This window comes from Eubalaena glacialis, chromosome 1, assembly GCF_028564815.1.
Source record: "Eubalaena glacialis isolate mEubGla1 chromosome 1, mEubGla1.1.hap2.+ XY, whole genome shotgun sequence".
NCBI classification, from domain to species: domain Eukaryota; kingdom Metazoa; phylum Chordata; class Mammalia; order Artiodactyla; family Balaenidae; genus Eubalaena; species Eubalaena glacialis.
Window position 1 is genome coordinate 85,106,281 of NC_083716.1, and position 23,672 is coordinate 85,129,952.

Genomic DNA, 23,672 nt, shown 5'->3' on the forward strand with positions numbered 1-23,672 from the left:
TTTTTTAAAAAGTCTAATACCCATAATTAACATACCTCTCACCAAATATCATTATGATCGTGACCCCAGGAGAAATCTGACAAACTGAATAATAAGTGACCAAATTTGAACTTTCTCTTCTTTAAATTATTTGACCCAAAGGTTCCCCAAAGGTCTCTCTTTCAGAAACAACTTCCCAAAGTGATCTTCTGATTCATTCTCTCTAGGTCAGCTTTCTATCTCAACTATTACAAGGTCGGAGTTTCTTCAAGAGAACCTGTAATTATTCAGTCAGACATCTGCTTCAAGACAGAGAGTGGGCTAAAGTTCAAGCAGTGTTTTTGTGCCAAAAAACACAGCTTCTCCACTCAGTTTGATTTCAAGAGGATAAGTGTTCGTTAGAAGTCTCAGGAACTGACTGGGAGGTGAGAAGATGAAGGAAAAGAGGACTGCAGGCCAAAGGAATCCAAAAACAGGGAGAGGCGGGTAGATGACAGAGGAGTTTCCTGCAGCAGGCCCCCAAATGATTCTGGCTCTTGTGGTGTGAAGGCTGGAAAGTTCGTGTATTTATATGATAAGGAGCCAATGCACTATGCATAAGAAAAAAAGTCAGGTTTTATCACTGTTTTTAAACACTGGCATTTAAGAGAATTTAAGGGAAGCACAAAGCTCATTAGCATGACTTACCTCGAAGTGGTAGCTCCTCCAATCAGCAACGGAATCTTTATAGCTAATCTCTCCATTTCCTTAGCAACGAAAATCATTTCATCCAGGGAAGGAGTGATTAGTCCTGACAGGCCAATTATATCTATTATTTAAAAAAAGAGAAAAAAGGACAGTGAGAAGGAGAATGAGAGGAAAAGTATGAAGACTCATTTTCAAAACTTTGTAATAAAGACCACAAGACAGAAGATAAATTCCTAATTTCTAATTCTGAGCCTTCTTTTCTGACTGGGGGCTTTCAATTTATTGTTTGCTTTCAGGAGTAAATATGATTTGCAACTTCAAGTTGCAATAATATGCTTGCCACAGTTTCGGGAAGCCATGCAATTGTTAGTTCATGATTTCCCAGACTCAACGTGTCACAGTGTCAGAAGAAACATAAAAGCAACTACACACAGAGGAAAAAAATCTAATAAAACTGTTCTCTTTTAAGAAGCCTGTCCCCATTCCCCTTCCTCATAGCTAGAAAGGAGTTTCACGGTTACCTAGTCACCCCTTCGACCTCCATTATAAACGGCAATGACAGCACCCCCAGGCAGAGCTGACACTTGAATGTCTGAATGTCCCACCATCCCACATGGGCTGGGACATGACTATTCACCGATAGACAGACACTGGGAGGAAATGATATTTACTGAAATGCCCAGGAACACGGCTGCACAGTACCTGCTTTGTGGTCGAGAGCAGCTTTCAGTATCTTGTCACATGGAGTCATGACTCCTAAGTCAATAACTCTGGGGCACAGAAATGAGATGTGAGAAAATTAATGAGAACCCACTGGTGAAAAAGCTAAACGAACATTTTTATTTAGCCATTAAATACTGCTCTAACGTAAACTGGAATCACACTGAAAAGCTCACTAAATATCAACCACCAACTCAACGATGACTGCCATTTATTAGGAACTGACCATGGGTCAGGGACTATGCTGAGCTTTTTTAAACACCTTTGCCGACTTAATCCACAGAGCATCTAATCCACCTATTTAAAGTAGACAATTCAATTATTTTTGGTAGAGGACACTATTACTTTCTAAGCTCTGGTAAAATATATATAACACATAATTTGCCATTTTAACCTAAGTACAATTCAGCATCACTAATCAGTCAGTCGCAATGTTATGCAATCATCACCAGCATTTATTTTCAAGACTCTTTCATCGCCCCAAAAGAAACTCTGTAATCCCTCAGCAACAATCCCCGATCGGCCCGCCCCAGCCCCTGGTAACCTCTACTCTACTTTCTGTCTCTATGAATTTGCCTAGTCTGGATATTTATACAAGTGGAATCATACATTATTTGTCCTTTTGTGTCTGGCTTATATCACTTAGCATAATGACTTCAAGGTTGCTCTACGTTGTAGCCTGTGTCAGAACTTCATTCCTTTTTAAGGCTGAATAATATTCCATTGTATGAATGTGCTACATGGTGTTTATTCATCCATCTGTCAATGGACACCTGGGTTGTTTCCACTATGCTAAGCCTTCTGTATAAACAATCCTGTTTAAACCCTCATAGGAACTCTACATGGAAGCACTACCATAAGGCCCATTTTCTGTGGTTTGTTTCATATTTTACTTCACGCATTTATCCAAATATATACACTGGATGGATTATTACAAATGGCATTATTGCATTAAAGAATATAAATATTTTTACGATGCTTGCTTGATTCATATTTTAAACTCGATTTTGAGGCAGGTTTTACCAATTAATACTCTCTCTTTTTTTAAAATTCTTGAAAACATGATTTTTACATTTTAATGAAGAAGGGCCCAGAGAAGTGTGGGCCCAGAAGTTAAGTATCTTGTCCAAACAACTAATCAGTAGCAGAGCTGAGGTTTGAACCAGGATCTGACACCAAAATCCATCTTCTTAGCCATGTAGGCCAATAAAGATGCTGGGTAAGTTCACTCAATAAATATCCACTGAACAGTATACCCTACATGGAAGCCAACAAGGAGGATAAGCAAGAAGAGGTCAGTTCCTGCACATGAAAAGATGACGAGAAGGAATCTGGTGACTTAAGTCGAGGGAGAGGGAGACTGAATCAGAGAGCAGGTAACCACGAGAGATGGAGTGAGACTCAAAGGAAGAGCTGACCCTGGGCCAGCACACGAGAAGGGGGATGCAACTGGGCAGAGGAAGCCTGGAGCCTGTTACGCTCAGAGGACAGAGTAACACCAAGGAATTGTAACTGAGGGAGGAGACAGCTTTCTGGAACTCGGAGAAAATGGGACTTCTGCCCTGGAAAATGTTCTATAAACTACTCTTCTATTCTAGATTTAGAGAGTACACGGAATGTCAGTCATTTTGACAATTTAATTTGATCATAAGTATTTGTTTTAAAGACGTTTAAAAAATTACAGTACGCGTTTTCACTTGCTTCCTAATGTCAACAATTCTCATAACTAAATAGGCAAAATAATTTTAAATTAAAAAAAAAAATCAATGCTTAAGAACTACTACCTGACATCATGTCAGCTGCTAACAGGTGGGTGTAGTTGGACACCAGGGGCAGGAAGGAGCCTTGCTTCTCACTATATAGCTTTTCATACTGTTAGATTTTTTAGCTTGTTGCCATATTACTTAAATTAAAAAAAAAAATAAACTAGCACATATGGAATCCTCAGTAAGTACACAATTTCAAATCAATGCTAACTCTATTCAGGTCTGTTAGCACTAAGCCGGTAGAGAACAAATGCTGTAGGTGTTGATGATGGGGCACTGCAGGTTATAACAGGGGCGAGGTGGAACCCTTTTTTTTTTTTTTTTAGCACATTGCACTCAGTCTGGCAACTGGATTTGTTAAACTGTGACTAAATACAGCCTATAAAACTAAGCAAAATAGCATATTGCTTTTATATCAAGACAAAGAGGCATGTATTTCAAAGCTGACTGCTTTCAGCATTGCATATATTTTAAAAATTCAATTAAAAATCATCAGTATGATGGCAAGAATCATCTTCCTCTCAATTCTTTTTCTTGTTTTAGGCACTGTATCGTTCAGGAACATCGTGTGATGCTTGCTTTTGTTTGAGGAAAAGTAAGGAGACCTCGTGGCCGGAAAGAAATGGAGGAAGGAGAAAGCTGTAGGGAGTAAGGTCAGAGAGGGAGAAGAGGGCATCTTTTTTTCTTTTTTTAATTTTTATTATTTATTTATTTTTTATTTTTGGCCGCGTTGGGTCTTCGTTGTTGCATGCGGGTTTTCTCTAGGTGCGGCGAGCGGGGGCTACTCTTTGTTGCGGTGCGTGGGCTTCTCATTGCAGTGGCTTCTCTTGTTGCAGAGCACGGGCTCTAGGCGCACGGGCTTCAGCAGTTGTGGCAAGTGGGCTCAGTAGTTGTGGTTCGCAGGCTCTAGAGCGCAGGCTCAGTAGTTGTGGCCCACAGGCTTAGTTGCTCCGCGGCATGTGGGATCTTCCTGGACCTGTGTCCCCTGCACTGGCAGGCGGATTCTTAACCACTGCACCACCAGGGAAGCCCCGTAGAGGGCATCTTAGTGGCAGCGATTAGTTCGATTTTCAAAATATTGTTTCTTTAGCTATCCAAATGGAGCCCTTAGGTAGTCGTCTGGATAGGTAAGCCTGGAGTCCAGGTGACAGATCCATGCTGGGGATAAAACTTGGGACTTGACAGCATATTAGATGGTGTTAAAAAGTCCTCAGACCGTGTGTAAAAGATGTAGAAAAATAAATTGCCAAAAGCGGGTGGAGGGTGGGGAGAAAGGGGGGAGGGAAGGCGGGGAGAGAGGAGGGGAAGGGGAGGGGAGATGAAAGGGGAGAGGAGCAAGAAAAAAAAAGTCATGAGACTGAATGAGATGATCTAAGACTCTCTGACCAGACCCACTTTAACCCGATCTGACTTTTATCAAGATCCCAGGTGGTCAGAAGGCAAATTACAGTCCGAGAAGCACTAACCTAGGTAGTGAGGACAGACAGAGAAGAGGTCCCAGGGCTGAGCCTCGGAGCACTCCCCTGTTCAGGGGTCGCACAGAGAAGGAGAAATCAGCAAGAGAGTGACAACCGGCAGTCAGGCAGGTAAGAAGAGGTCTGGAAACAGTGAGCCAGGGGTCTGGGGTAAAAGTTCAACTTCCAACGTATTAGGCTGCCTTAAGAGGTCTTGCTGGGAGACAGTCAAATACATCACTGTTTAGAGGAGCACTTCCCAACGTTTTCCACGCATAGAAAGTAGTATTTATGGCACTGGGATACAGGAAGGAGGCTGCTCACCACCAGGGACAACTAATCTAGGCCTGGGGTTGTCCCCAGCCCCACCCCAGAAGAAAGGGATCAGTTTCTGACCATGTGTGAGTTGAGAAATCAGTTTCTGAGCACATGTGAGTTCATTACAATATGAATTCTAATTAATATTCTGAATTAGAATATGGTGTGACAAGTGCCACAGAGGAGGCATTTACAGTGTGCTGTGGGAGACCATCTAATCTCGGTAACAACTAGAAGCACCCCAGGAGGGTGATTCCAGCTACATTTTGAAAAAAATACGTAGGTATTAGCTGGATGAAGGAAAACAGAGGGCCACCCAGACAGAAACTAGTACTATGAAGGTCCAGAATCACAAACAACTGACCCTGGGGAACCCTGGCTGAAGGAAAGGATCTGAAGCCTGGGTCAGTCCCATCCCTGCCTTCCGTGGCGGCCACCATTCTTCCCACCATCTCTTCCCATTTTCTCTCCCCTTTACTACAACTCCCTGAGTCCCCCACATAGCTCTCCACCTCTTTTGGCTTTCCCTTGGTTTCCCTTCTGCACTCTGAGCTATACCCCATGTCTGTAGGCCTCTTATACACATTCTTATATTTTGCCACATGAGAGATTAAAGAAAATAAAAATGATGTTATGGAAAATTTTGTATTTTATAATCATCTTTCTAAAGTGCTTATAACAGAGTTGTAAACGCAAGCATTTAATTTGGGTTTCTAATACAGAAAAAAATGTAAGCTGCACTAAATGCCTTAGCAAAGGCATCCAATACTATTTAAGAATTCATACAATTTAGAAAATAAATATTATAATATATAAAGCCCCTTTTACTCTCCAGAAGGAATTAAAATGGAATATAAAGCTAGCTTTGCATCTGCATCCACTTAGGGTGCCTCATATTTGCTGTCATTGTGAAATGAAGTTAAAGGTGGCAGCTTCTTCTGATCCTGCAATTCACATGTACCACCACTAGATGGGAGTACCGTACCAGTCTGCAGCCCCAACTAAGGTTTCCAAGCTGTAGTTAAGAACAGATAAATGGATAAAGCAGGAGTGATACATGCATACAATGGAACCATAAGAAGCCATAAGAAAGAAGGAAATCCTGCCATTATGACATGGATGGACCATGAGGGCATTATGCTAAGTGAAATAAGTCAGACAGAGAGAGACAAATACTTTATGATATGCTCACACGGGGAATCTAAAAAAGCTGAACTCATAGAAACAGAGAGTAGAACCGGTGTTACCAGGGGCTGAGGGGTGGGGAAATGGGGAGACGCTGGTCAAGGGTACAAACTTCCAGTTGGAAGATGAATAAGTTCTAGGGATATAATGCACAGCACTGTGAATGGAGTTAACAATACTGTATGATATACTTGAGAGTGTTTAGAAAGTAGATCTTAATTGCTCACCACAAACAAGAAATGGTAATTACGTGATGTGATGGAGGTGTTAGCTAACACTATGGTAGTGATCATACTGCAATATATAAGTGTATCAAATCAACACGTTTTACACCTTAAACAATGTTATATGTCAATTATATCTCAATTAAGCTGGAAAACGACAGACACACACACACACACACACAGTTGAAAGCCTCCAAATAATTATAAAGAGAGCATGTTGAGGTGCTAGGAGAAGTCTCTAGTGCGCCCTTGACTTAGATACAGTCGTTTTCCTCACTCAGCTGAAAGCTCTAACATTATACAGTTTCAAAGTGTCCCCTTCTTAGCCATATATTGCATATTATTTACCCATACTAGACAATTATATTAAGAACCACTGGTTAAAATGAAAATATGCCTCATTATCTGTTTCATCAGATCCATATTTTTTAAAGTACTAGATGTATATCTAATTTTAACATTTCTGTTAATATATCCTACTTTTTCGTACCCAGTTAAACAGTGTGCATTATCTGTTAAATGGGAAAAGTCCACATTTGTCTTTTTATATAATTATTGTTAAAGAGTATATCTAAAATCAACTTTCATGTAATCAAATATCTGATCAAAAATGTTTTTAAATATTCTAAATTATTTCTTCAGAGGAATTTAACTAGAATATTCATATTATATATTACAGTTAAAGTTGTTTATAACTGGAATAAATACTGGAAGCTAAAATGACATAACACAGAATCCGGACTTTTGGATTCAGAAGCCCTGAGTACAGTCTGCCACTTGCTAGCTGTGTAAAATGAGAAATACAATAATTGAGGCAGGCAAAGCAGGATCAAAACCATAAAAAGAAAGAATGAACAAAAAGAAAGAAAGAAAGAGAGGGAGGGAGGGAGGGAGGAAGGAAGGAAGGAATCAGGAAAAGAATACCAAAAAACAAAGAAAAAGAAAAATCAGTTACATAAAAGCACTATATAAATTGTGAAGCAGAAAACAAATGTTAGGTATTAGTAAACTCTTGGTGGACACATCCCCAGATCTATTTAAATTCTCAAATCTGCAAATTCTATTGCATCATCCCCATAAAAAATGTGTTTTCTGTCTAGACAGAACTATCACTTTCAGTCCTCTTTACTTCTTTTTTCCCCCACAAAGAACACGTCTTTTCATGAGATTTACTGCATCAACGACAAAGAACCAGGAATGAGAAAGTTGCATTAATATCTGGTACTGGATGGTTTGCTAGACTCACTCACTAGCTGGGTGATTCACCCAGGCATCAGCTGGAACATGGATACCCAGCAAAACCATACATTTAACTACATAAAGCAGCTATCAGGGGCACCTGTCTACTAGCTGACGTCATAACATTAAACCCACCAGTGCCAAAAGTCTATGTGTTATAAGACATAAGACTCAAAGGAGTGTTTGACCTGATAGAAAAAGTTTGCACATTAACTTTTTTTTTTTTTTTTGTAAAAAGAATGAAATTTCATCAGAAGATGTTTCTCCAGTTACTCCAGATAAGTGACCCCCAGTGCACAAGCCAGAGGAACTGGGTATGCTGGAGGAAAGCCTCAGGTTTAATAAGCCACTTTCACTGTTGACATTGGGCTCCAGTAGCACCCTGGAGAAATGCCACAGTTTTCCCTGGCCTCTTTTTTTTTTTTTTTTTTTTGACTGCTTTGGGTCTTGGTTGCTGCACGCGGGCTTTCTCTAGGTGCAGCAAGCGGGGGGCTACTCTTCATTGCAGTGAGCAGGGTTCTCATTGCAGTGGCTTCTCTTGTTGCGGAGCACGGGCTCTAGGCACGTGGGTTTCAGCAGTTGTGGCTCGCCGGCTCTAGAGCACAGGTTCAGTAGTTGTGGCGCACGGGCTTAGTTGCTCCGCAGCATGTGGGATCTTCCCGGACCAGGGATCAAACCTGTGTCCCCTGCACTGGCAGGCGGATTCTTAACCACTGCACCACCAGGGAAGTCCCTTAAAATGTTTTAACTGGAGGAAAAAACATTCCTGGTATGATTCTCTCAGCTACTTGTCCATTTTTCATAATAAAAAATGATAAACACATGACAATGATATCTCAAGAATTGCTGTAGAGAGTTTGCCTACAAATTGCCTTTTCAATAGTTCTTGTCCCACTATCACCACTGAATATGTTCCTGGCTTTTTAGCCTGATAAACAGTAAAGTTCTTAAATGGAGAAAAGTCAACTAAATCACTTCGGTGTCTCTGATACAATGCATGGTATGTAGTAGATGATCTATAAACATTTATCAGCGTAACTGAATTTGAACTAATTATGATGAATGCAAATAGAAACCAACAACATAGGGTTTGAAAAGATGAGACAACAGAAGAAATGTCAGAGATTTTAGGAAGCAAATACCTCATCCAAATACTTATTCCTCGTCCAAATACTTATCCTATAGGTAAAATCTCATTATAACAACCTTCACTGTATCTCCAGTATTTTTATCTTAAAAAACAAATTAATATATTCCAAGAACAATATTCCTCTTTTCCAGGACCAGGAGAGAATGCTAAGTCTTGGACAGTGAACAGGCAGCCAAACGGAAGTGCCTGTGAAGACAGTCAGAGGGAAGAAGGTGCCGCCCTGACACTGCTCCTCCATCTCCAGCCTTTCTGAGTGGTTCTTAGCTGCATTTAATTAGCCTTGAATGAATGCAGACATGGATAAACATTTTGAGACTAGGCAGGGGGCTTAGAGGGTAATTATTATCTGACAGTGGGCAAAGACAACTCCAAGGGGGCCTGGCTGTAGCTGCAGTCAAGTCTCTCTTCTCTATAGAGAAAAACGCACATTGGAAAGAAGTCCATGACTCAAAGAGACTGTTGGTTGGACATGGACCAGAGAAGACATTAGTTATATTAGGCTTTTCATTACAAAGAATATGTTGAAATCTGAGCAAAACATGCTCTTACTGTGGGTCATGAGCTCTCATATAGAAATAAATTTGCGCTGAATAATCATTCAACTATAATGAAAGATATAAGAAAGCGATTTTACTTGTATACAACATTCAAAAACTAGCTTCATCAACACCAGGAGGCATGCCTGGTTCTGTTCCAAGCAAAGCAAAAAGAACGGTACAGTCAAAGCCTTCTTATAAAACTTCATTTAGCCAAGGTCTTAACAAGATCTTGGCTCTAAAAATCTGGCAGTTCATTGAGAGGAAAAGGGAAATATGCTCAATGTCACGGGCCATGGGGTGGGACCCGATGTTCCAGCCTCTGGCCGGAGGTCAAATCCCCAGAAGCCTCTTGTTGTTTTGACCCTGCTTGAATAGTTTTTTCCATTCTTTTTGTCCTTACTGAACATACAACATTAAATAATTACTAACTTCCTTCATTTGAAAAGATATGTTCAATGTAGAAAATTTGAAAACACAGTGAAGAAAAAGAAATTAAAAATAACCTCTAATATCTACTGCCCTACCACGCCCTTCGCACCCAGTAAAGAATTACCCTGTTAATGCTTTTATTTTAAATAAGAAAGGGGGTGAAAATGACGGGTCTTAACTCACCTGAAATTATTGCAGCCAAGGACTACTCCAACTATGTTCTTGCCAATGTCGTGCACGTCGCCTTTAACGGTAGCCAGCACAATGGTACCTTGGTAAGGGTCCTGGAGAGGAAGCCAAGCAGCTAAGCATCGCTGTGGTCACTTCAGAGCAGATCACCCAGTTCTCTAAAGCCAGACAGGTGTCGGCACAGAAAGCAATTCAATACAACCAAGGCAACCTCAAAGATGGACTCGGGGGACTTCCCTGGTGGTCCAGTGGTTAGGACTCCAGGCTTCCAATGCAGTGGGTGTGGGTTTGATCCCTGGTCGGGGAAGTAGGATCCCACATGCTGCATGGCATGGCCAAAAAAAAAAAAGATGGACCCAGAAGCCAAGTCCCGCGCTCTGTGAGAAGAAGGCTGTAAGCCCCAGCAGCTCGGAGGAGGCCCGCCCAGCTGGTTAGCTCAGGGGGCTTCAACCAAGATCATGCATTCCATCACCTCAAAGGACAGTTTAAGTTCAAATACAAAACAGTCCCATCGCTGAAGATCATATCCTTAACCCCCAAAACCTGTCTGATAAACGTTTGCTGTTAGCAGTAAAGGGAGAGGAAGGAGCTGGTGAATTGCACCCGTCCTGTCAGAATGGGAAGGACCACAACAGCCCAGTGCAGGGGGGCTTCAACACTGTTGCTCTATACTGTCAGCATTCCTTCCCTCAGAAAAAGGAAGGGAGGGAGGGAGGAAGGGAGGGAGGGAGGGAGGGAGGGAGGGAGGAAGGAAGGAAGGAAGGAAGGAAGGAAGGAAGGAAGGAAGGGAGAAAAGAAGAAAAGAAGAAAAGAGAAAAAGAAAAGAAAAAGGCACACAAGGCAAATGGGATTTTTATAAACACTATGCAAGAGCCGTTCACAAACTCAGATCGATTTTAGAATTCAGAATCCTAGGGGCCAAAGCTGCCTGAGCTTCACAGGGGGCTAAACAAGGTCAAAAGCTTAATGATTTACTGTGGTGGTACAGCCAGCAAGAATGGAACTGAATCCAGAAGTGGTGACAAGAACATGACCAGCACACAGGAAATATTCAGTTAAGAGGTTAAGAGGTTTTCCAAAACTAAACAGCATCTCAAGGGTAGGGACCAATCTTTTTTAGCTACAGTGTCGAGCACAGTACCTGGCACATAGTAGGAGCTTTGTAAATAGTCAGTAGATGAATGAACAAACTGCTTTTGTCTTGAAATCATGGGCTTTGCTTGAAAAATTATGTTCCTATTAAAAATTTCATGAAGCCACATTTATGGGAAAAATCCCAGGGTATTCTGATATTTGGTAAAAGAGCTGGATCATTTCTCCCTTTCATCTTCCATGACAAACACAGCCAAGCCTGATGGCTTAGGTCCCTACCCACACCCCAGTAAGAGTGTGCAGAGCCGATCCCCACAGGGCCCACAGGCTCGGACAAAATGACTCACCTTGTCTTCTATCGTGCCAGTAAGCACTTTGGTTTCTTCTCTCTCTTTTTCCATGAAGGGAATAAGATGACCCACAGCCTTCTTCATGACCCGAGCTGACTTTATAACCTGGGGTAAATACACAGAGTCAGGCATATTTACCAGAACACCTGGATGATTGCCACTGGCCACTTGTGAAATTTTAGCACAAATTATTATGCATGCTTTGTCCTCAGGTCAGCCACCCTGGAGTCCACTTATGACAGTGGGTGGGGTAACGAAGGAGATCTCCGTGAGGAAAGTCAATGAATGAGGTAGAGCAGGAGGAAAACAAGGCTAGAAACCAAATGTTGCAGTTTCTGTCCTCTGAACTTCTGCACGTTATTTTTTCTCTGCCTAGAGGGCCCTCCATCACATCTCCATGTTCTATACATCCTTCAGGTGTCAAGCTTCTCCTCCCAGAGCCCCTTGTCAGCCTTCTCTTCTCAATCCCCAGTGTTGCAATTCACCTACAATTAAGGCTTATGCAAAAAAGGACCTTTTAAAGCTTACAGAATTGGAGAAGAATTTTGCAAACATATATTGGATAAGAGATTAATATCCAAAATATATAAAGAACTAACACAACTTCATAACAAAAAACCAAATATTCCGATTAAAAAGTGGGCAGAAGAAATAAAAAGACATTTTTCCAAAGAAGATATCAAAATGGCCAGTAGGCATATGAAAAGATGCTCAACACCACTAATCATCAGGGAAATGCTAATCAAAACCACACTGAGATATCACCTCACACCTGTTAGAATGGCCATCACCAAGATAAGAAACAACAGGTGCTGGTGAGGATGTGGTGAAAAGGGAACTCCTATGCACTGTTGGTGGGAATGTAAATTAGTCCAACTATATGGAAAACAATATGGAGGTTCTTTAAAAAATTAAAAATAGGTCTACCACACGATCCAGCAATTCCACTTTTGGGTGTAAACCCAAAGGATATGAAATCAGGATTTCGATAAGATATTTGCACATCCATGTTTATCACAGCATTATTTATAGTAGCCAAGATATGGAAACAACCCGAACACCCATCAACAGATGAATGGATAAAAAAGATGTGGTACATATATACAATGCAATATTATTCAGCCATGATAAAAGAGGATATCCCACCATGTGCAAAAAACATAGATGGACCTTGAGTACATTATACTAAGCAAGATAAATCAGATAGAGATAGATAAGTACTGTATGATATCACTTACATGCGGAACCTGAAAAAGGCAAACAAGAAAGAAAAAACAAAACAAAACAGAGAGTAAAATGGTGGTTACCAAAGGATAGGGGATGGGAAGATAAGACTGATGGTATTTAAGGGTACAAACTTGTAACAAATAAATAAGCCATAGAGATCTAACACAGTATAATGAATATAGACAATAATATTGTACTATAATGATACAGTGTGATAAAAATTACTTCAATGGCAATCATATTACAATATATAAATGTATCACTGTGCACTTTAAATTTACAAAACATAACATGTCAAATTTATTAAATAGACAAAAAAGAACAGGGCCTTTTATAAAATTCATCAACGTATGCTAAAATTCATGAGTAGAAGTAGGATGAGAAACAGGATATTTGCATAGTCTCAAAGTTTCTCCCCACAAGTAAATTTACAGTGGAGAAACATAGCAGGCACCATTAACCAAATGATCAAAGTTAACCTCACCAGTAATGAGACACAGCAACATGATGGGCCTCCTGATATGATCCACCAAGAAGGGCACAGCATTATACTGTGTTATTCTTGCCAAAAATGAGAAAACATCAGACAAATTCAAACTGAGGGACAGGCTACCATTATCAAACTGTACTATACTCTTCAAAAGTCAAGGTCACGGGGCGTCCCTGGTGGCGCAGTGGTTGAGAATCTGCCTGCCAATGCAGGGGACACGGGTTCGAGCCCTGGTCCAGGAAGATCCCACATGCCGCAGAGCAACTGGGCCCGTGAGCCACAGCTGCTGAGCCTGCGCGTCTGGAGCCTGTGCTCCGCAATGAGAGGCCCGTGCACCGCGATGAAGAGTGGCCCCCGTTTGCTGCAACTGGAGAAAGCCCTCGCACAGAAACGAAGACCCGACACAGCCAAAAATGTAAATTAATTAATTAATTAATTAAAAAAAAAAAAAGTCAAGGTCACAAGGAAAGACTCAGGAACTGTTAGAAAAGGCAGGATAAAAGCAATGTGGGGTTGTGGAACACAAAGAGAACAGCAGCGGAAACACTAGTGAAATCTGAATAAGGTCTTTCGTTAACAGTATTATACCAATGTTAATTTCCTGGTTCTGATAACTGTACTACGATCAAGTGAAAATGTTAACATTAAGGGAAGAAGTTGAGTGAGGGATACATGGACACTTTAAACTACATCTGCAACTTGTCTGTAAGTCTAAAGTTAACTCGAAAATAAAAAGTTAAAATAGTAAGTCAACATCATGAAAAATAAAGACTGTGGAACTGCCCCAGATGGGGGGAGACTAAGACAGGACAACTGAATGCTCCTTATTTTGAGTGTGGTTATGGTTTCACAGGTGCAGACATGTTAAAGCTTATCAAACTGCATCCTTTAAATACGTGCAGTTTATTGTATATTAATTATAAAACAATAAAGCTATAAGAAAAAATGAATGCTATGAAGGAAACAGGGGAAATGGGCAATGAATAATTAAATGTAGAATGAGTTTTAAAAAAATCAACTATAGCTTAAATTTTAAAAAAAGTTAAATAAGAAAAAAAAAAAAAAGAACAGGGACTTTTCATTTTTTGTATGCCTCACAGACCTGAACCCAGAAGGTTCAACAAGACTTGTTAACTGATGTGGTCAGTAGCTGCTGTAAGTCAAAATAAGAGTAAGAGTACTGGTTTTACTTGAAATATATCATTTAATGTATATCACTATTTAAAATGGTAATGACCTTTTCAAAATATTCATCCTTAAGGATGAGCACTGGCTGGTCAAATCAAATCTTAATATGATAATTTTACATTAATCTTGGGTTTTTTTTTAAATTTAATTTATTTTTATACAGCAGGTTCTCATTAGTTATCCATTTTATACATATTAGTGTATACATGTCAATCCCAATCTCCCAATTCATCACACCACCACCACCACCCCCCCGCCACTTTCCCCCCTTGGTGTCCACACATTTGTTCTCTACATCTGTGTCTCTATTTCTGTCTTGCAAACCGGTTCATCTGTACCATTTTTCTAGGTTCCACACACATGCATTAATATACGGTATTTGTTTTTCTCTATCTGACTTAATGCACTCTGTATAACTTGGGTTTTATTTTAATTTGGGGGTGGAGGAGAGACAGGTGTTAGGGTAAGAAGTGATACAGAAGCCCAGAACATGAAGACTAGAATGCTGGGAATATCCAGATGACCTCTAACCTCCACACCAGCCTAGATGGACTTTTCCAGACTACTCCTAAAAATGAATTTAGAGAAAGAATGACCAGAATCACATCTCAATGCCCCTGAGCTCTTGTCAAAATTAAAACCTGAGAAATATACCCAAACTTACTATGCATTAAAAGATAAAGGCTTTTTCTTTCAATTGTGAAAATTTTCCCCCCACCATTTGCCAACCTGAGGTAGAAACATTTTTCCAGCTCCAAAAAGATCACCAACAATTTTCATGCCATTCATCAGTGGCCCTTCAATGATATTCAGAGGTCGGGGATATTTTTCCTGGTTTAATCTGGCTTCCTCAGTATCCTCAATAATGTATTTTTCAATGCCCTACACACACACAAAAAAAAATAGGAAAAATATCACAGAAAAAATTGGCTTAAATAGCTAACAAAGAATAAATCATGGAAATACTTAAGATTATGGGTTTTGGAATCAGACTGCATGGGTTCAAACCCTGGCTCCTATCACTAATTTAGACAATTCATTAAGCCTCAGTTTCCTCGATTAATATATCACACAGTACCAACCTCATGTGGTTATTCTCAGGGTTAAATGAGATAACCAGTGTAAAGTGCTTAGCTGGCTTTATTGATATAAAGTAAATATTGAGTAAAAGTGAAAAATTAGTGACAGAAGGAGTACTAATAAGTGAAGTTCAAATTCATAATAAAATACACTTTTTTTCCTAGTGGTTTAACAGGTTACATATTAACAAATATCTCCTGTGAAAACAGTATGTTTTCTCACTGTAATGTTACAGGGCTGGGTGGGGGGAGGAATGACAATGGGCAGGACACTTAGACGAAGTTCAGTCCATGAAGCTTCTACTGACTTGTCCTGCCTTCACTGCTCAGGCCCTAATCCTCCCGCATCCCCAGTTCAAGGATCCTTAGAGGTGGCTGACTAGTTCCACAGCCTGAAGTAGGTGAATCTCAAAAGGTCCAAGAAATTAAAAGTTAAATCCTAGAGGCAAAAAAAGAACTCTGGGGCTTCCCTGGTGGTGCAGTGGTTAAGAATCCGCCTGCCAATGCAGGGCACATGGGTTCGAGCCCTGGTCCGGGAAGATCCCACATGCCGCAAAGCAACTAAGCCCGTGCGCCATAACTACTGAGCCCATGCTCTAGAGTCCGTGAGCCACAACTACTGAGCCCACGTGCCACACTACTGAAGCCCGCATGCCACAACTACTGAAGCCCATGTGTCACAACTACTGAAGCCCACGCGCCTAGAGCCCGTGCTACGCAACGAGAAGCCACCGCAATGAGAAGCCCGCGCACCGCAACCAAGAGTAGCCCCCGCTCGCCGCAACTAGAGAGAGCCCGTGAGCAGCAACAAAAGACCCAACACAGCCAAAATTAATTAATTAATTTTAAAAAAAAAACAACTCTGAAATTTTCCAGACTCACAAATGAGAAAACTGAAGCCAAGAGATTATTTATCTGGCCTAAAATTCCAATTATAGCAGAAGAGCCAGGATTCGCTTGTTGACCAAACGACAGCAACTTGGTCTCAGACAGCATTTCTCAACCTCGGCATTACTGACAGTTTGGACTGAATAATTCTCTGTGGTGCAGGCCTATCCTGTGCATTGTAGGATGGTCAGTTCAGCAGCATCCCTGACCACTGGATGCCAGTAAAAGCTTCCACCCCCAGTTGGGAAAACCAAAAGTATGTCTAGACACTACCAAAGGTGCTGGAGGTGGGGGGGGGGCGTGGAGGGCAAAATCACCCAGGGTGGTCCAGGGAACCCTCTTTGTCAGCTGCTGCAGCACCTCCCCTCCAGCCACATCATCAGCCCCCAGGACAAGCCCCAGCCTCCAGCCCACACTCACCTTCACAAGAGCGTATGCAAGGCGTTCTTCGATGGGGCCATTCCTCCACTCATCGGTCTGGATGACTTTCTTCCCTCCCTTGCCCTGAGCCTGGATTGAAATTTGGACAGAGAGATGATACAACAGGTCACTTACTCAGCTAATTGGCAGAAAAAAACTATGCCTTATTCTTCTTTTACATTTCAAGGCCCTAGTAGAGTATCCAGCATGAATTAAGATCTCGGTAAATGTTTGAGGTAAGGAAAGATGGAAAGAGAGAAGTCTTTTAGGATTTGAACTTTTATTTTTAAAAAAATGTTTTCCTTCCAGTTTTATTAAAATAGAATTGACATACAGCACCGTGTAAGTTTAAGGTATACAGCATAATGAGTTGACTTACATACATCATGAAATGTTTACCACAGTAAGTTTAGTGACCATCCATCATCTCATATAGATACAAAATAAAAGAAAAAGAAAAAGACATTTTTTCTTGTGATGAGAACTCTCAGGAGTTATTCTCTTAACAACTTTCATATATAATATACAGCAGCATTAATTATATTTATCATGTTGTACATTACACCCCTAGTACTTACTTATCTTACGAGGAAGTCTGTATCTTTTGACTGCTTTTATCCTATTCTCCCTCCCCCCATCCCTGCCTCTAGTAATCACAAATCTGATCTCTTTTTCTATGCGTTTGTTTGTTTTTAAAGCATAATCGACCTACAACACTATGTTAGTTCCTGGTGCACAGCATAGTGCTTCAATATTCCTATAATCACAAAATGATCACCACTAGGATTTGAATGCTTAGTAGAGAGACAGAGTGAGGCTCCATTTTTTTTCTTTCCTTTTTTCCTAAAAGATAGCATCTTAGGACCAAAGATTTCCAGGACAGTAAGAGAAGCTAGCTAAACCTCATATCTGATGAGCTTTTAAAGTTCTCAACAAGGACCATCACTACCCACAGATATGTGCAGAGAGGCTGTAATGAAGCTAAGCCAGAAATCATCCCGGAGGTGGGCACACTGCGAGGTGCAAGACACAGACTGTGCTCTCGGGGACTTTGCCGTATCATAAGGGAGGTGGAAACACACAAAGAAAGGTAAGCTAAAGAGAAAGCACGTGCCAAGGGCTGAATGAGGAGATGACACAGACGAGGCTAGGAATTTTGCGGATCATCGCCAACTGGAGTGGTGAAGAGAGACCTCGAAGAAGCTGACAGATTCAGCAAAGGGACAAACGCACAATGATCATGGTATGGAAGGTGAATGGCATTCTGTTTCCTCCATCTCGACTGATGGCACTAGTTGCCCAAACCATAAACCTAAGTATCACTCTTGACTCTCCATCCATTCCTCACATTCAATCAATCGCCTAGTCCTAATGATTACATCGTCTCATTTTTTCTCTCTACCCCGCTTCCACTTTCATAGTGCAAGCAGCTAACTGGTCTCCACAGGCCAGGATCACCCTGCTCTCCAATGCATCTTCCACCCTGTAGCCAGAGGGGCCTTTCCAAAATGCAAACCTGATCAAACTGCGCCCATGGGAAAAAATTCACTGTAAGTTCCCTATTTCTCTCCAGATACAGTACCGACTCCTCTCCATGCCATACAATGCCCTGACCTGACTTCCTCCCAGCTTCACCTTCTGCCACTCCTGAGGAGCTCAGCCGTCTTGAACGTTTCAATTCCTTACACTCTCCATCATCTCTTTCACCCCCCGGCCTTCACTTCCGTTCATCTGACATTTATTCAGCACCTACCAGATGCCAGGCCCCAGCTAGATGCAAATACTCCTCCTCTGGCAGGGAATACCAGTACAGTCCAACCCCAAACCTTAGCCTGGCTAACTCCTATTGAGCTTTCAGGTCTCACCTGACCCAGCATTTCTGGGAGGCTTTCCCTGACCACCTCTACCTTTGGGTTCAGTGTTCTTCCTAAGCAGTCTAGAGCATCCTATACATGCCCTGTCACAGCACCTACCCACCACACTCGATGACAACTGCCTCTACACACTTTTGCATGTCTCACTAGCTGTAGGCTCTGTAGGGGCACGTCTCTCTTACTACTTAGATCCTCTAAGTACAGAAAGCACAAAGCACAAAACAAGAGTTGGGTAAATATTAGCTGAATGATTTAATCCTGAACAAGAACGGATTTTCCAGAGCAATGTTTGGGCAGGATAGTAGAGGCCAAGTCACAGAGTGCCAGAAATCCATGCTCTGGAGTTTGGACTTAACCTTCCAGGCAGTGGTAGTAGGGGTGGAGGTGGGGGAATGATACAATACAAAGTTCTGAAGCTGCAGAGTAACATTCAAAGTAGTAATTTTTTTTCTTTTGGCCACATGGCTTGTGGGATCTTAGTTCCCCACCCAGGGATTGAACCCGGGCCCTTGGCAGTGAAAGCACCGAGTCCTAACAACTGGACCGCCAGGGAATTCCCATCAAAGTAGTATTTTTAAGAGAACCCTAGAAGGGGGAGAATATTTTAACAGTCCATGATGAAGGCCTGAACTACAGCGGTAGGAACAGGAAGAGGAGGAAAGGACAAACATAAAGGCATCAAGTAATGGACAGTGTGGTAGGAAAGAAGGAAGGGCCTGGGGGGAGCTCCAGGGTTGAGGTCTGGGGTAACTGAATGACGCAGGGCTTTGTCACATGTCGAGAGACCAATGCCTCTCTTGCATGCTGAAAAACCTTAAAGATGGCAATTAAAAAAATATATATATATATATATATCTCAGCATTATTTACAATAGTCAAGATGTGAAAACAACCTAAGTGTTCATCAGTGGATGAATGGATATAGAAAGTGTGGTGGATATATATATACAATGGAATAGTATTTGGACATAAAAAAGAGGAAATCCTGCCATTTGAAACAGCATGGATGGACCTTGAGGGCATCATGCTAAGTGAAATAAGTCAGACAGAGAAAGACAAATACTGTATGATCTCACTTATATTTGGAATCTAAAAAAAAAAAAAATGTGGTGATGGATGTTAACTAACCTTACTGTGATGATCACTTCACAGTAGATACTGATATCAAATCATTATGCTGTACACCTGAAATTAATGTTACATGTTAATTATACCTCAATTAAAAAGACTAAAAATTCCAAAATTCATGGACTATGTACTCTGACCTTTATTTAAGAGAAAATATGAAACTAGAGCTGTGTGACACCACAAAAAAAAAAAAAAGGAAAAGAAAAGAAAAGGAAAAAACAAGAAAGAGTCCTTCTAAAGCTCACATTCACATCACCTGATACATGTAAACACCATTTGTTCTATTAGCCACACAATCAGGCAATTTCTGCCTGCGGGATGGAGTCTGATAAGTAAAAACAGGGCAGAGTGTTCCAAACACTCTTGGAAAAAAGACATGGTGTGTTCACAGAAAAACACCAGTGCTCTGCACAGAAGGGGCGGGGAGGGGTCGATACATGTGTGATTATCAACAGCGGGAAACGAGGATGCAGTGAAGGCCAGTGAGGATTTCACTACAGTGTCAGGGATTTCACTACCCCACCTCATAAATGATAAACATGCTTCAGAAAATCAATATTTTAAATGGTACCATTTAAGAGCAGCTATTTCAGAAGTACGACCTGGCATGCTGTGCCCATCTGCTTTCCAACTAGTTATTCGGTAGGACACTCTCCATGATCTAAACACAAGTTGCTGCAGTTTCACACACTAAGTCAGCCAGACACCAGACACACCGAGGAAGCTCATCAAAACAGAAAGCTTCCAAGCAGAGTGGCCACTCAACTGCCAAGTCCATTGGCTACTCCTTCAACTGCATCTACTGCTCGAGAGCAGCTCCCGCTTCACAGGGTCCTCGTGGGGACATGTGTTTTGTTCTTGATATTAAACTGGACCAGCATCAAAGGAGGAAACTCCTCAAGAAGAAACCAAAGGGGAGCGTGAGTGCCCACTGGCAGTCAGAAGCACCAAGTCCGGATCAAGGAATAGATGGCCTTTTTTCCAGAAAAGTATCAAGAATACTTCGTCCAATAAACCCATCATAAATTGAAAATATAGTAAGTCGAAAACACAATTACACACCTAACCTTGAACATCATAGCTTAGCCTAGCCCACCCTAAACATGCTCAGAACACTCACATTAAACTATAGATGGGCAAAATCATCTAACACAAAGCTTATTTTATAATAAAGTGTTGAATATCTCATGTAATTTATTGAATACTGTCCTGGAAATGAAAAACAGAACGGCTGTGTCGGTCCAGAGTGGTTGTAAGTGTAGTGGTTGTTCCCCTCGTGATGGCGGGCTGACGGGGAGCTGTGATTCGCCGCCGCTGCCCAGCATCAGGAGAGAGGATGGTACTGCATATCGCTTGCCTGGGAAAAGACCAAAATTCAAAAATTCAAAGTATGGTTTCTACTGAGTGCTTACTGCTTTCACACCATCGTAAGTTGGGGACCTGTGTATTCTCACAATGGATGGCCATTCAAGAGTCATCCCACCCAGAGCAGAGATCCTCCCCGTTCATGCCCAAAGAGTACTGCCTAATAAACAAACTCCACAGGAATTGCATGGTCTCATGACACCTGGAACTTACTCGCCACAGGTCAGCCTGCACCAAATCAGGGGAATTATTTTTCAATAAAGCCCATTAGAGAGTTTAGGAAGATCAGAGACAGGGCTCTTTCCACCCTTTTTAATAATAATATTGAATAATCTATCAGATGAAACTTGGGTGCAGAGTTCATCATTTCATAACAAAAAGAAATAATCATTCTCTTATATAGAAAATAATTCCTCAACCCTTATTTGTCTCATAATATTCCTGCTTTTCACGCTCCCTTTGCACTCGGTGTATCCTGAGGAATGGCTACAGAGCTGACGACTCCTGGCAGTGATGAAAGCATACCTGTTTTGGTTATTAATTCCTTACTGGTAACAGAAGTCACCTTGAATGTAGACAGCCTACTTGACAGAGGGGTCAATGGCTTGTGATAAGTCCTTGTGCTTACATGAAGAGGGAGGCACTTGTTTATACGATGGATTGTTGAACACTTGCAATTTTTTTTTTCTTAATTAATTTATTTTTGGCTGCATTGGGTCTTCGTTGCTGCACGTGGGCTTTCTCTAGTTATGGCAGGCGGGGGCTCTCTTCGTTGCGGTGCATGGGCTTCTCATTGCAGTGGCTTCTCTTGTTGCGGAGCACGGGCTCTAGGTGCGCGGGCTCCAGTAGTTGTGGCACGCGGGCTCAGTAGTTGTGGCGCACAGGCTTAGTTGCTCCGCGACATGTGGGATCTTCCCAGACCAGGGCTCGAACCCGTGTCCCCTGACTTGGCAGGCGGATTCTTAACCACTGCGCCACCAGGGAAGCCTGAACCCTTGCAATTGTGATGAAGATTTCCCCCTTAATCTTCAGCTGTGCCCCAGGGGCAAAACCTCTCAGTAGCTCAGCAAGATACAGAGAAACAAAAACTTGTAAGCAAATACTGAAAGTGAACAAAGACCGAAAAGAATGACTGATATAAAATACAAAACCAGCAAAACCGTATATGAGAATAGGCTTATGGAGCCCTACCTTTCCTAAGCGAGAGCTGTCTCATCTGAACAGTGGAGAAGATGAAATAGCACATCACTTTATGGGTTAATTAAGAACGCTCTAGTATAACTTCCTGATATAGAAGCTATGATGCCCTTCTGGCCTTCAGCAGAACCCTGTTTTAGTCAGTGATTCATGAAGGATCCCCCGCTAAATGGAAGGCAGGCTAAGACAAAAACTGAATAGTGTTTCACACTCACGTCTTGGGCTAAGCACTTTGTCTACCTGAGTAGAAACAATCATGGAAATAGTGAAGGAAAGCTAGGCACTGTTTCTTATGTAATGAGCTGTGATGCAGAACTTGATTATATTTGCAACAGTCAAGACATTCCATCCTGGGTCCACATGAGAAATCAGAAATGTCCCAAGGAACTGAGAGGAGGGTCATGTGCTCACTGGCACTGAGTCTGAACTCCACTCAGCTTTGCTGAATGAACCTAAGGCTAACATGAGCGGTTTCAGAAATCTAAATCTTGTCTCCCGTGAGGCTAATAAATCAAGGATGCAGTTAATCCTAAATTGTCCTATCCTTCTTCTAGAACATTTCAGTACTCTTCGAAGGAAGAGGAAAAGTTAGGAGTTCTGCCAGAGATGAATTCAGATTTTAACATGGAAAACATTAACACAGGTGGCAACACACACAAAAGCATTCTACCACTTTCCCAACGTGCTTTGTGAGAAAAATGTCTTCCCTTGCTATCACTTTCTGAAATAAATTAAAAAGTAAGTTTTCTTGAGGTAAAGATCTCATCTTTCCTTAAACTGAGTTCTAGGAAGCAGCACCCATAATAGATACTTAATACACCTAGGACTGCCGAACACATAATAAATGGAAACAAGGAACTGATTTTTGGATTAACTAAAATTATTCTCACGTCTATAGATCAAATGTGTACAGACCTCAAGCCCTGAACTGTCGAACTGTGCCACAACTGGACTAGATCCTAATATAAACAGGTATAAATACAAATATAAAGCTATAACAAAATGTCCAAAGTAGCCAATTTACATTATGAGGTAGAAAAATACCCAATAAAATGGAAAGATGTTCCCAGTATACTGCTAAACAAACGGGTTATCAAAAAAGCATTGAGAATATAGTTAACATTTTTATAAAAAATGTGAGTGTGCGTGTACGTGTGTGTGTGTGTGTGTGGACACACCTATTAGCACATATTCGTATTGAAAAAAACCAAAACCATGACTAGAAGGTTGTAACAAAATCTCAACAGTGGTTAAAAATGGGTAGTAGGATTATGAATAATTTTTATTTTCTTCTTTTGCTTACCTGTGTTTTGTACATTTTCTAGAGTTAATATGTGTTACTTTGGTATGAGAAAAATTAATTTTACATTTTAAAATAAACTTAAAGAAATATAAATTAAGAATACTGAAGTAGATGGGTAAGGCCTGCTTCTCCTTCCTTGCCCTAATGAAAACACCTTCTCTAGAACTCTCTGTAGAAACCTTCAATGATTCA

The 23,672-nt window shown here is 41.2% G+C and overlaps 1 protein-coding gene across 1 annotated transcript in view; it reads right to left on the reverse strand.

Annotated features, from left to right (window-relative positions):
- The window catches only part of MTR (5-methyltetrahydrofolate-homocysteine methyltransferase), a 603,339-nt gene that overhangs the window by 523,722 nt on the left and 55,945 nt on the right, over positions 1-23,672 (reverse strand). The window contains exons 19-24 of the mRNA XM_061198341.1: positions 16,614-16,703; positions 14,956-15,108; positions 11,319-11,426; positions 9,874-9,974; positions 1,369-1,436; positions 667-787 (exon numbers count right to left, since the gene is read on the reverse strand). Coding sequence (XP_061054324.1) covers positions 667-787; positions 1,369-1,436; positions 9,874-9,974; positions 11,319-11,426; positions 14,956-15,108; positions 16,614-16,703 — 641 coding nt within the window. The remainder of the gene's footprint in view (positions 1-666; positions 788-1,368; positions 1,437-9,873; positions 9,975-11,318; positions 11,427-14,955; positions 15,109-16,613; positions 16,704-23,672) is intronic.